We start from the raw sequence: 14,419 nt of genomic DNA, 5'->3' as shown, positions 1-14,419 counted from the left end.
TGTGGCACCTTATAGACTAACAGATATTTCGGAGCATAAGCTTTTGTGGGCAGACTCATGCACCTGATGAAGCGGGTCTTTCCCATAAAAACTTGTGTGCCAAAATACCTGTTAGTCTATAAAGGTGCCACAGGACTTCTTGTTGTTCTCAGACTAAACACAGCTACCTCTCTGATACTTGTATCTATGCACATATTTCATTACAAAAATAATTATTTCAAAGTGTGCATCTATACACACCACACTTCAAAGTTAAACTGTGAAGCAGGGCACTATTCCATTCTCAGGAATGGCATAAGGACTTCGAAATTGGGCTCCCTACTTCAAAGTTAACTTCAAATGTAGGGAAAAATGTGTGCAGACTCTCTGCTGGCTACTTTGACGTAGTGCCTACCTTCGAAGTTAGCTGCAACATTAGTTCATACTGTCGATGCACCCATAATGAAAAAAGCAGTAAGGTAGCACTTTAAAGACCCTAATAAAATAATTTACTAGGTGATGCGCTTTCGTGGGGCAGATCCACTATTTCTAGATCTGGAAATAGAGGGTGTTATTCACAAAAGCTCATCACCTAATAAATTATTTTATTAGGGTCTTTAAAGTGCTACCTGACTGCTTTTTTGTTTTGTGAAGACTAACATGGCTACCTTTCTGTAACTAGACACATAACGGAAACACTGGTGATAGCTTCACAGTACAGGCTGAAACAGATTTTTGGATCTGACAGGTCCTTAAAGCTTGTATAAAGATCAACAAGTGGATTGCTTCACCCAAAAAGTCAAACTAAAGAGGAGATTTAAAAAAAAAAAAAAAATCACTGCATTGGCCAAACTCTGTTTTTAGTGAAGTCACTCCTATGAATTCAAGGACAGCAGAGCTAGGTCAACATTAAGCACTTTTTCAAATCCTATCCAAAATGCAGAAAATATGCTTTGAGAGGTCTAATATTTTGATGGCTCATATGACACCTTTAAGTCAAGACGTTATAACAGCGATGCAACACTTTCACCATAGTTCCATAAAAAGAGAAACTTGTATGAGAATACGTACCTTGAGATGTAGTGAAAACTGAAGACCCATTGCAAGAGACTGCTATTCCAGTAATTTCCCTATTCAAGGCAAAATATATTTGCAAGTGAATTCAACAGGTATTTAATTTGAAGAATCACACTGCACAGTGAATTTTTAACAGCGGCATTTCAGTATTTGATCTTCACAAGGGTTAATTTAGACACGGATGCAAGTGAAGAAGTTTGTTGTAAGGTGCATCACAATTCTATACGCAAAATATATCTGGCCAAAGAATTGGAAACAGCAGTGCAAATTTCCCTCAGATTGTTCTGCCTATGTTCTTCAATCCTTCCCAAAAAGGGCCTGAATGTGGTACACGTATAAACTGTTCCCACCCACTTAAATCATGTATTCTCCACCAAGACAGCCAATAATAAGATGACTTAAGTTATCAGGCCATTCCCTAGTATATAACTCACCTTTCTGTACTGAACAACCAGATAATCTCATGAAGGAATGTACCTTCTAGAGCAGGATTTCCCAAACTTTATATAGTTGGGACCCGGTTTATTTCAGTACCCTTTTTTTGCAGCCCAAAAGTATAAACACATTAAAAAAATGAAAAATGAATATATTTTCACTGTTTATTATTTGTTCACAATAATAATAGTGATAATTTGTATAGTTTCTAAAGACCAATTTCCCGCCCCCCCAAGGACTGGTACTGGGCTGTGGATTACACTTTGGGAAACGCTGTTCTAGTGGCTTTCCTTCACACAGGGCACCCAGACAGACATGATTGAATAACTAGCAGAATGACTACAAGAGGTGACTGGATTTTGAGACAGTTATACTGCAGATGATGATATTACAAAGACTTACTCTTTATGAATTTTATGTTGCTCATCTAACTTTAGTTTGGCGAGGTTGTTCCATGCAAGTGTTATACTTTCTTCTGTTAAATCTTCAAAAGATTCTTCATTTGGAGAAACTAAAATAAATACCATCATAAAATGAGAAATCACAAACTGAAAATTAACCACAGACAGATTTCCAATAATAAATTAGTTGAAGTTTACACCAAATGTGAATAGGTTAAATGATAAAAAGGCCTTTAGCAGCATCTCTATCATTTCCAGTTCTGTTATAAAGAGAGAATCTACAAAAAAGATTTCATAACTGCTCCCACAATATTTATTAACTGTAGTTCAACACATAAACAGCCAGAAATCTTGTGGTTTGCTCCTAAATGGATCAGAAATTAGGCTGCTGCTACACTACCATTCTCCCATCAGAGGTGCCATGGTAATGAGGCAATTCGAAGCAGGCTAATGAGGCGCTGACGTGCATATTTAGAGCCTCATTATCATAATGGCAGTCATGTGAACAGACTTCAAATTGCATATTGACATTGTGGGTGTGGTCATCTTCAAAATAAGTGCTCCTCTTCAATATTCCCTTACTCCCACAGAACTAGATCACAGTAAAGGAATATAGAAGTGGGGCGCTTATTTCGAAGCTGCCCCCATCTTCACTGCCAATCTGCACTTCGAAGTCTGTTTGCGTGGCTGCCATTATGCTAATGAGGTGGTGAATATGCATGTCAGCGCCTCATTAGCCTGCTTCAAATTGCCTCATTACCATGGCACCTCCAACGGGAGAATGCTAATGTTGCAGCAGCCTTAGACAGAAAGTTTCTCGTACTCCAAACAAACATTTTGAATGCAGAAGAAAAAGTCAGCAGCAAAATGTTCCACAGTGCATGGTTGTCACAATGTATGCTCTGCTGTGACTGGCTGCTACTTTCATGTTCATGTATGTAAGAGCCAGAATCTATAAAGATGTAGATTTAAAATTATGGGTTACATTTTTCAAAGGTTATGGAGGTTTACAGACATTAAATGAACTAACTATATGGTAACTGCTATGAGGAATACAACCAAGTCAATTAGATGTGCCAAGTTGTGACAATATATAACACAATTTAGAGATGTTCAATTTTCTAGATATTTTTAAGAATAGAATCTTATTTTGGCAAACCAGACAACATAAATTTAGAATGAATCCTACCTGTGTCGTTGTTTGGAGGTGGCATTCTACTTTAAACAGCAACCTCTATTGTCACTCATTGATTTGAAAGTTAAAGATAGTTGAACAGGGTGTTCAGTAAGATAATGTAAATTTAAGATGGTGGTCAAATGCATTGTCAGTGGCTGACAACTGATGGCCATACTGGGCCAGATCAATGGTCCCACAGTGGCCAATGCCAGTTGTTCCAGAGAGAATTTATAAAAATCATGGCAATTTTGAGCGATCATTACTTGTAGTCCAGCCCATTTCAGGCATTTGGATGTTTAGGGACAACCCCTGACCATCTTTGCTCAAAGCCATTGATGTTTCTATACTCCATGAATTTATCCAATTCTTTTTTAAACCCAGTTTTACCTCTGTCCTTCACAAAAGTCCATGGCAATAAGTCCTAGAGGTTGACTGCATGTTTTGTGAAAAAGTACATACCTTTATTTGTTTTAAACCTGCTGCCTATTAATTTTGTCAGAAGAGCCTTAGTTCTATATCATGTTAGAGGTCAACATCACTTCCCTATTCACTTTCTCCATACCATCCATGATTTTATAGACCTCTATCATATCAATGGTTAGTTGCCTCTTCTCAAAGCTGAACAGTACCAGTTTTATATAATCTCGCCTCACATTCAAGTTGTTCCACACCACTAATGGTACTGGGTAGCAAATAGAAAGAAAGCTTGAAGATAATAAATTATATGGCCAGAGGGAATGATGTAGTGAAGATGTCTTGTTCAAAGAATAACTAATGGAATAAAGGAAAGTTTCTAAAAGAAGGCCTTTGACTGATAGGGTGATGGCAGATGGTTTTAAATAAGATCAACAGAATCTGTTTTAAATGAGCCAGTGTGGACTTTCCCTCTCCACACACTAATGTTATTTCAAAAATCAGGACCAGTGTAAACCAGAAGCAAAAGAAAACTGTAGGTCAGCAAGAAAATAGGGCAAGCAATAAGGAGAAAAGCCCTTGGAGGGAAAAGAGGTGGCACATTTTATGTGGATTAAGACTGCAAATAAGGTTGATTTGTTCCAAAAGTCATTTTAGCTGAAGTCAGTAATTGGCCATGACATCATTTGCTCGTTAAATGGTATAAAAAGTAAACCCTTTAAAGGTTTATTGCTACTACCTGCCTGACTACTTTGGAATTGACCAATATGGATCTAAGGACTCTTATATTTAGGCTGTATGTAAGTATCTGAAGCAAATGTTATAAATGTTTTATTACTGTATTTGGTATAGCAAATTGCTTATTATAGTTAGGCTTTACAGGCATATTTAGAGACGCTGTATACATACGACATAGCTTCTGAATTTAATAAAGTAATTTATGGCTAAATTAGTGTTGCGGTAATAGCTTGTACAAATATTAATAATTCCATAAAGAATACTTTCTCTGCTCCTTTTCCAATTCTAATGTATTTTTAATTGAGATGACCAGAATTGCATGAAGTAGTCAAGGTGTGGACATGTTATGGCAGATCATGGACTGGACATAACTACAGCAATTTGGTGTATTCAGCTGTTAACTGGAAGTGAGAACAATGCATAGTCAGGAATAATTTGGCCTTTGCCTGAGCAGACAAAACAGCTGCCCAGCTTCATAGTTGCTATCAAGGACAAATAAAGTGACAAGCTCATGAGACTGGGAAGCAGAGTGGATAGCTGACCTTGGATCTGGGTGTCTGAGTGTTTTGCTAGGAGTTGCTTCATTGATACATAGATTTGGGGTGGGGGTTTTGCTAGGGAAATTGTTATTCCATTAGGGGTTACTATGACTTGTGCGCTTGGATTTGAGCAACCTATAAAAGAAAAAATCAGTTAGAGATGGGTGTAAAATTTGGAGAAATGTCTGAGAGGATTTTGATGAGCTAAGAAACTGAACTCCTCTGCAGTTAGGACAAAGGCTGGCCTCAGGAAATCTACTGCTGACCATCTGATGCCTTCTCAGACTTCTGGGAACCAAATCTGGTATGTTGAAGATTATTGTTATTTTAGGTATGTGTTTTTTTCTCTCTACAAAAACAAAGATTTGGGGGTGAAAGCACTCATGCATACCAATCACCACACTGAGGAGCTGTGTCTCCACTGATTTATGTTTTGAAACTGCCTGGAAGACACATACCAGTTACCATAGGTTTGGGTTCATATAACCTAGGGTAACAGGCATACCACCTGTTTATATAGTGGTATCATCATGGCTACGTATACACTAGCCCCGAACTTTGAAATGGCCATGCAAATGGCCATTTCGAAGTTTACTAATGAAGCGCTGAAATGCATATTCAGCGCTTCATTAGCATGCGGGCGGCTGCAGCATTTCAAAATTGACGCGCCTCGCCACTGCGTGGCTCGTCCCGACGGGGCTCCTTTTCAGAAGGACCCCGCCTACTTCCAAGTCCCCTTATTCCCATCTGCTCATGGGAATAAGGGGACTTCGAAGTAGGCAGGGTCCTTTCAAAAAGGAGCCCCGTCGGGACAAGCCACGCCAATTTCGAAATGCCGCGGCCGCCCGCATGCTAATGAAGCGCTGAATATACATTTCAGCGCTTCATTAGTAAACTTCGAAATGGCCATTTGCATGGCCATTTTGAAGTTTGGGGCTAGTGTAGACACGGCCCATATCTTCTATTTAACCTTTTTCTAATGGGTTCTATTCTATTCTTCTATTTAACCCTTCTATTTAAACCTTTCCTAACCCTTTCCTAATAGTCAGCTTTTTGTTGGGTTTCTTTTTTTCCTTTGACTGCTGCTGCACATTGAGTGGATGTTCTCAGAAAACTATTTACACTAAGATCGCTTCCTTGAATTATAACAGCTAATTTAGATCTCATCATTTGCATGTGTAGTTGGGGATGTTTTTTCCAAATTGCATTACATTTAACTTTTTTAGTAATTTTGTTGTCCACCACTCAGCAAATCAATAACATGTGCAGTTAAAATGCAAATTACAGCTCTCAGTTTTTCCTATTCTACATGGCGTTGACCTTCCCTTTGTAACTCTCTATCTCCAGCTTTGGACTTAACTATTGTGATTAATTTTGTACCATCTGTAAATTTTGCTGCCTCACTGTTGACCTCTTATGAATATGTTGAGAGCACTGGTCCTGATTACTTCCAGCCATTTACTTCTCTCCCTTTCTAATACCTGCCATTTGTACCTAGCAATTGTTCCTTATCTTTTAAGCAGTTACTGATCCATGAGACGATCCTCCCTCTTATTCCATGAATGTTTACTTTGCTTGGGAACCTTTGGCATCAGACCTTGTCAAAGGCTTTCTGAAAGTCCAAATTTGCTGTGTCAACTTCTCTGCATGCTTGTTGAGCCCCCACCTAAAGAATTCTAATAGGTTGCTGAGGCGTAATTTTTCCTTTACAAAAGAAACATTACCTCTTCCCCAACATACCATGGGTCTGAGACATAACACCAGATTTTCAACCAGTTGCCTAGTCCTGAGGTAGCTTACCAGCCTGTAATTGAAGTTTTAGCAGTGGCCATAGGAACTGAATTGTCCTCTCACCCTAGACGATAACCTTTTCAGGGCAAGGACAGTGTGTGGAATTTGCACTGCCAATATGCACCCTGTACTTGTGCTGTGAACATTCTAATGTGATTGCCACTATTGTCAATCTGGTCACAGATCACAGAATTCACTGAGAACTGTAGTTCGCATATTCACTGCAGGTGTTATTGACTTGCTGTATATTTATAGACCTGTATATTGATGATAGAAGTAATGTCTGATGTTCATTTAAACCCCCGAAAAAAATTTTCAGAGGCACTCTGAATAATCAGAGCTCAACAAGACAATGCCTCCACTCCTGACTGTTTAAAACAAAATTAAGTATTGCCAGGCAAACGTCTGTTTTTCTGTCAGAGCCTTTGGTTCCTGTGTAATTATTTTTCCATGACTTGCTTGGCTGCTTTCCCTGTAAGTTACATAACATACGATTCCCAGGAAAAAAAAATACAACTCTCCCAAAAATAAAGTCAAGTCAGCTATGTTATCAGACAGCAAATCAAACAGAAACTTTGATTGTTTTATATGCTTACCTGGAGATTCAGCCATGGAAGCATTGTGACTGGCTGTTCGAGACAAACTTTTGAACTTTGGTGTTATCCTCCGGGGATGAGGAGTTGTAAACAACTGTTTCGGTGTCTGTCCGAACTCCAAGATCTGTGTCAGCAGAGCTACTTTCTCATTGGGGTCCATAATACTTAAGAAGAACAAAGCAATTGGCGAAAATGTTTTAAAGACAGAGACTGCTTCTAAAAAACACAGATCTGGGCAGGCATTGCTGTACCATACAGCCACAGTAAAAGCATACACAAATCGATCTATTATACAGTTCACTGGACATGCATGCAAGCACAATAACCATAATTGTGTGTAATTGCAAGCATTCTATCCTGAAAATATAGCACTGTTTCAGGCTGCACGGACATGTGAGTGCTTAATCATTCAAGACAATCTGACTCACAATAAAAAGTGTCCTCTAGACTCCAAAACAGAATGGTTCCCTCAAAATGATGGAGGCTCATGGATAGTTTACAGAGAGTTTAATATGTACCGCTATCAAAACTGCTTGTTAGCTTTTAATTACCTGTTCAAATCAACTCCACCTTCATATGTTAATGGATGAAACACTGAAAGAAAAGGGAAAGAGCTATTTGCACTATATAAACAGGTCTTATTTTCTTCAATTCACACAATAACGACTGTAAACTAATGACTATTAAACTGTACTACACATCTATAAAATTCCACCCACCTCACACCCCCCGGATGTTATAGTGTATTCCAAGCCCTCTGACGCACAGAAAAGTATAAGCTATGCCAGAGAAGAAATCAGTTTCGGATACCACTTTTGTTGAATGTGCACATTTCACTATCACAACGTTTTCGGTGATTTCAAAGACTCTCAAACACTGGATACACAACAGTAAACTTTTTACATCATTGTAAGAGCTCGTTGTCACACATGTCTGTAAAATGGCAAGAATCTGTAAATTACAATTAGGGGATAAGCTGAGAGGCTGGGTGATTTAGAATTATTTTGGTATTAAAAGTCCCAAAAGTTACTGCCTCACTAGATAGCTGCAGCACTAACTTGCTAATAGGTCTAGGATGGATTTCAGATCTTAGGCTCATGCTCTCCAGCAAGATGGACATTAGATGTCATTCAGAAATAGAAAACTGAGTACAACTAAGGTATGTGAACCTGACATTCAGCTACATCTAAATGCAAACTACATAACACGATTGGAGAGAACTGACTAGGTGGTTGTTTGGCTTCAATGTTGGCTATAAAGTCAACTCAAGAATGTTGAGTGGGGAAACAAACATTCCCTCTAAATTCTTCCATGCATGTGTGGATAGAATTTTCTTGCATGCCTCAGTGCACACAATAATGTGCACCACCGGTAGAAACACATGCTGCTCACTGGGGGCACTGTGCTAATCAGCTGAGCAGCCATTGACTCTCTCTTGGGTGGCTGCCCAAGTGTTCAGCTTACAAGAAGGACTGGTGGAGAAGATGCTTAAAACAGAAAATGGTGTCTTCTCCTCCCACAACTTTCTGAAACCCACTTGGTTTGGCAAAATGCTACTTTTCCCCATTGAGAAGTTAGTAAAGGTATTAAAAAACCCAACTGAACTAGTCATCAGATTTCTGATGTAGCTGACTTTCAGTAGATGAAATTCCCTGAATTAATCATGGAAGAACGGTTTTGAATAAAGCAAACAGTTTCCAGTCACTCAACAAGAATGTAAAGACTTATGCTACATCTATGTTAGAGATTTGTTGACAGAAGTTTTTGTCAGAATATATCTGACTCAAAAAAAAGATTACAAAAACATAACAAAAGTTATTGCCGGTGGAGTGGTACACCAGGAAAAGGCCTGTTTATCCTTTCCTTTCACACTCACCTTCTTAATATATGGAGATACACATCTCACAGAGCTAGAAGGGACCTCAGGAGGTCATTGAGTCCAGTCCCCTGCCCCTTTGGCAGCACCGAGCAAGATCCCTGAATTTTTTCTTTTTAAAAATCTATTTGCCCCAGACCCCTAAATGGCCCCCTCAACGGCTGACCTCACAACCGTGGGTTTAGCAGGCCAATGCTCAACCTACTGAGCTATCCCTCCACACCTCCCTGGTTTCTTATTGGAAACCAGTGCTACCCACCTAAACCTGAAGTTTCATGTTACAATTTCTGGACAGAAATATACATGGTTTGCATTCCAGATCACACAGATTCCCACTGGCCTTCATTAAAATATTTCAGTACCAAATTGCCCTTATCAATGACTTGATCAAATAACAGTCTCCCATGACTTTCTACATGCAATATCTAATCCAAACATTATTTCTCATTTGTACACAATATTCTGGAAAAACAAACAAACAATCACTACAAGACAGGGAATAAGTTTGAGAAGGAGAGTCATTATTTCCAGAGGAAATGGAATGCAATTTTCTTGAGTACAGATGGATCAAGCACAGGGACGCATGTTCAAAATAATGTGGGTCAGGGTCAAAATCTTGTTAGTCATATATTCCACTCTAGAGTTCAGCTAAAATATCCAAAAAATGATGTCTTAGAGAATTTTACAATTTACCGTTGTGGGCTGCAATGGCTTCACTTCCCTTCTGCTTGTACCCAAATACTAAGTCAATCCATTCATGAAGATGCTCTGACACATACTGGCTTTCTAAGGCATTCTGGCACTTCTGAAGAAAGTCATCAGGATCTAAGAGGAGAAAGTTTCGTCAGTGTAGAAATTTAACACTGTTAAATATGAATAACCTCTCTCCTCTCACTCAAGACATACCAGAAAAAACCTTTTGGATTTATTAAAATTAAATAACACTACTTCAACTGCTTAGTAGCATTCTGAAAAAAAATTATTTGATTTATACATTCAGATTATGAAGGCTTAAAATATGATTTCCTTTCATTAATAGCAACTTTAGATTATTCTTCTCCAATACCTGCACTTGTTTTTACTTGCATTTTAAAAAACAGAAAATGGAAAAAGAGAAAAATAAAACGGGGGGGAAAAGACAAGATTCCAAGAGCCCAAGAGCAAGGAAGGTAAATTGTGTGCAGTACCGAGTTAAGGAAATACACTGAAAGTGCAATTACCTGATGCCCAAGGAGGAAGCTCTACATCATCGACCATCTTTCCTCCCTGTCTTTTCCCCAGGTCCAGCTTCAGACTGTTTACTAGAAAACTGGAGTCATTTTCATAGAATTCTGGAATCAACTAGTGGGAAGATGGAAGAGGGAAAGAAGAAGAAGAAAAAGATCAGGATTTCCTTTTTGTTTGTCATTTTAATGAAAACGTATCAATACAAACTCAAATATGTGGACTGTGCCTACACCAGAGAGTTTTGTCAACAGCAGAGGTCTTCTGTCGAATAACTCAGGGAGAATGCATTCTGTTGACAGATTCTCAGAGTTCTTCAGTCAACTGAGGGGGCTTCCAGTTCACCGGACAGCCCTGTTTGCAGACCTTCTAGTCAGCCGATCCATCAACAAGGCAGGGCAGTCTGGCTGCTCTCTGTTGACAGAGTGACCTGCTTTTGTGTGTAGATGCACTCTGTCAACAAAGTTTGCTTCTTGTGTAGAAGTAGCCATGGTGTATTAGAATATTACAGTATTACAAACTTGTCAACATTTTGAAAAGACCCCAAAGGATTTTTACAGATAGATAAAAAGCTAAGTCTTGCATAGATACAATTGAAAAGTTTTGAAAATAGCAAACAGAACTCTGACTTGTACCATCAAAACAAGGTTTAACATATTTTGAATAAGCCAGTTCTCTAAGACCAGGTATTATTAACCACTATTAATTCTGCAGTGAAAAAACTAGACTGTTATGTCCTTTTCTCAATTCAAGCTTCTCTGTGGTCAGCGAAGCATAATTTAACAGCTCCAAAATATCTTCCTGATTGATCTCCTGTAGCTGTTTTAAAATACAAGAACAACGAGAAGGTTTCTAAGACACCTGAAGTGCAGTAGTTCAGTGATGCTTAAAAACAGAAGGTACAAAGGAAAGGTACATTAAGTCTTATTCCTCAAAGTGGGCTGCATTGTAAAAGCCAAGTCCCAATAACATTTAACTAGGAAAAGAACTCAACAGAATATCATGATGATCTTCAGTTAAAACCTCCAACCAAAGATCAGATCAAACTATAACTGTTTTTTTTTTTGTTTTGTTTTAAAGGGTAAAGCAGCCCTGCAAAGTCATTTGAACCTTCAGAGAAGGAATTTAAACCTCTCTCTAGTATCAGGCTCAAACCAACCCTAGCCAGGCAAGCTTGTCCTCAATTAGGAGGCAACCAATAAAAATTTAAAAAAAAAAATTGAAATGGAAAAAAAAAGGAGAAGAGGACAGAGGAGTCGGGTAATGCTACCTCAAGTAGCTTCTGCCGCTTACCTCTTTGAAGTCTGTTGCACCATCCAGACAATTTTTCCAGGTTTCTGCAATACTAGACAGAATATAAGTCAATGTTATACTGATAAGGTAAGTAGTCTATGCCCCATGTAATATGCAATTCAAAGAAAACTATCTCACAGTGCAAAATTAATTTGTGAAATTAAATTTAAACAAACCTGTTGAACATTCGGTCAGCATGATCAAACTTCCCATTTTGTAAGCAAAGCATGTACTCAGGTGCTGGGGAGATAAGAATGGAAGTCACACCCATCCAAATTCTGCATATATTCAAATCCAAACAGCAGTTCAAAAGACTAGCAATGAAAGCAATCTTACCAACTCTAACAAGATAGAACAGAACATAACCCGGAGATGAGTAGTGGCTGCCATACATAAATTTAGGCTCTGGCATTTCCCGATAACGTGTCTGTAACAGCGAAAAAAGACAAACTGTTTCAAATTAGAATAGTATTTTTTCTGTATTGCACACATACGTGTTTATCAGAAAACCTAAGATAGGATTAAACACTTCTCCTCATTCAGCTAAAACATAATACAAAGCTTCTGAACTTTATGGTTTCAAGTACTGAACCTCAGGAAAGAGTTCCTGTACAGTATTCCAGTGTATATACATTTTCCATACGTAGTCATCAGAAATGCATTCCTATTATGCTGAAAAGAGCAGAATAGGCTAAAAATTAAACAAAAATAACAAAGTGCATTGGCAGTTTGTATCTCTGTAAATTCACTGTTATAGCTCTACTTCGTAGCTTAGAACAAGCTGAAGGTTATAGTTCTTTAAAACATTCATACCAATCACAGACCAAGAATCTGTGTGTTTCCAAACGTGTACAACTTATGTGATTTTTAAAGTGTTTCATTTGAGACATGTTGAGCCTACATGCAACTCCAACTTAATAGTATCTATTAACGGAGACTAATATATACCTCTTGTAATAAGACTATATTCCACATAAAGCAATCAACTGATTCAAAGCATAAAATCATAGCAATGTAAGAATGAAAGCTGGAATTTGCATTCAGAATATTTGTCTTTGAAATTCTTTTTTCTTTTTCACTAGTGAAGATGCAATTCATTTGGCAAGAATTTCCTTTGCTAATGTTTCTTACAGCGATAAGCAAGGTAAGCAGTTCAGGAGCATGGCAATAACTAAAGTGTATTTATGGTCTTCATAGGCTTGTTCATTTATGGTAACTTTATCCTGCCAACCTGACAAAAAGACAGGCCCTGTAGAAAATATACTGTTTAAAATTTTCCCATAGTTTATGTCTAAGAACTACAAGCATGAATGCCAGTGAAGAGACCGCAATCCTTCAGATACTGCTTTTTTTAATGTTAGATTCCTGACGGAAAAAAATCCTGCCTGATACATTATGGGAAGGAATATCTTATGAGATAGTGTCTATAGCTTCATACAAAGCCCAGTGATTATAGTGAATTTCAGGTGTTAATCATTTCCCCTTTAACTTTTGACTACATCTACACATATGAAAAACATCAAAATGGCCATGCTATTGGCCAAATCAAAGAATATTAGTGGAGGTGCTGAAATGAATATTCAGTGCCTCATTAGCATGCCACCAGCCATGGCACTTTGAAAGTGCCACAGTTCACTCACCCAGGGCTTGTCTACATGGGGGTTCTTTTCAAAAGGACCCTGCTAACATCGAAATCCCCTTATTCCTATCAGCTGAGTGTAGCTGTCTCAGTGTCTACCAGCTGATAGGAATAAGGGGATTTCAATGTTGGCAGGGTCCTTTCGAAAAGCACCCCTATGTAGGCGAGCCCCAGGCAAGCGAACCGTGGCACTTTCAAAGCGCCGTGGCTGGAGGTATGCTAATGAGGAGCTAAATATTCATTTCAGTGCCTCATTAGTATTCTTCAATTTGGCCATTAGCATGGCCATTTCCAAGTTTTTTGTAAGCGTAGACACAGCCTTAATCTTTTACTTTGTGTCTGCAATTTTTTAAAATATTTCCTACCCTATCTCCAACACAAAATCCTCATCTTTTTCTTCAGAGAACTAGGCCATGTCTACCGCAGTACGCTTATGGTGGCACAACTGTGCCAATACAGCTGTGTTGCAGTAATATCACTCGTATAGCCACTCTGTGCTGATGGGAGAGAGCTCTTACCAACATAATAAAATCATCCGACTGAGCAGCAGTAGGTAAGTCATCAGTAGACACTCTCCCACTGATACAGTGGATCCAGTGCTGAGCACACAATCACTTAGGCTGGCGTTGTGTGGACAGGCCAAATGTCAGGAAAATCCCTCCCAACAGAACTCTTGGCAAAAGATAAGCAAGTTGCACACCGCAATTTGCATATATTTTGCCAACAGTTCCCAGCAGACTAGACACAGCCTAAGTTTCAGTAACTGTTTTAAGAATTGCAGAATATAGGAGATACAGTGAATAATCCTAGAAATATCTGGATACATATATGAATGCTTATTTTATTTTTGTTTTGTGCAAATTTCCTCTTCAGAAGGGGTGCTAGATGGAAAACAGCTTTCTGAGAGCTCAAAGTCAGTAAGTATAAAACAAAACTCCTGAATTCCACATACCAATAATCTTTCCAGCCTTTCCTTATTCAGAGCACCAACTGGTTTACTAAGGTCCCGGAATGTTTCAGGCTTTGTCAAATCTAAAAGAGAAAAGAAATTAATCTGTATGGATTGCAACTACTAACAGGAATCACTTGTAAACCAGTATTTTGAAAAACAACAATATTTTTCTCCTCTTCCTACAAGCACGAGAAGCTGTCACACTAAGGCTTGGTCTATACTACAGACCTAAGGCAGCTTACCTCAACCTAACACTAAGCACCTACACTAAAACATAGTTCCCACCGA

General features: G+C 38.5%; 1 protein-coding gene across 2 annotated transcripts in view; it reads right to left on the bottom strand.

The window, feature by feature from the left end:
- Nucleotides 1–14,419, bottom strand: part of NSMAF (neutral sphingomyelinase activation associated factor) — a 64,358-nt gene that overhangs the window by 12,698 nt on the left and 37,241 nt on the right. For both annotated transcript variants that reach the window (XR_012644431.1, XM_074987159.1), the window contains exons 14-23: nucleotides 14,132–14,211; nucleotides 11,877–11,967; nucleotides 11,717–11,780; nucleotides 11,541–11,592; nucleotides 10,244–10,364; nucleotides 9,717–9,848; nucleotides 7,699–7,741; nucleotides 7,148–7,311; nucleotides 1,894–2,002; nucleotides 1,051–1,109 (exon numbers count right to left, since the gene is read on the bottom strand). Coding sequence is in view for 1 of the 2 variants with exons in the window: in XM_074987159.1 (XP_074843260.1) it covers nucleotides 1,051–1,109; nucleotides 1,894–2,002; nucleotides 7,148–7,311; nucleotides 7,699–7,741; nucleotides 9,717–9,848; nucleotides 10,244–10,364; nucleotides 11,541–11,592; nucleotides 11,717–11,780; nucleotides 11,877–11,967; nucleotides 14,132–14,211 (915 nt within the window). In the remaining variant the exon portion in view is untranslated. The remainder of the gene's footprint in view (nucleotides 1–1,050; nucleotides 1,110–1,893; nucleotides 2,003–7,147; nucleotides 7,312–7,698; nucleotides 7,742–9,716; nucleotides 9,849–10,243; nucleotides 10,365–11,540; nucleotides 11,593–11,716; nucleotides 11,781–11,876; nucleotides 11,968–14,131; nucleotides 14,212–14,419) is intronic.

Source organism: Carettochelys insculpta, chromosome 2 (assembly GCF_033958435.1).
Source record: "Carettochelys insculpta isolate YL-2023 chromosome 2, ASM3395843v1, whole genome shotgun sequence".
Taxonomy (NCBI): Eukaryota; Metazoa; Chordata; order Testudines; family Carettochelyidae; genus Carettochelys; species Carettochelys insculpta.
This window is presented reverse-complemented; position numbering and strand designations above follow the sequence as displayed.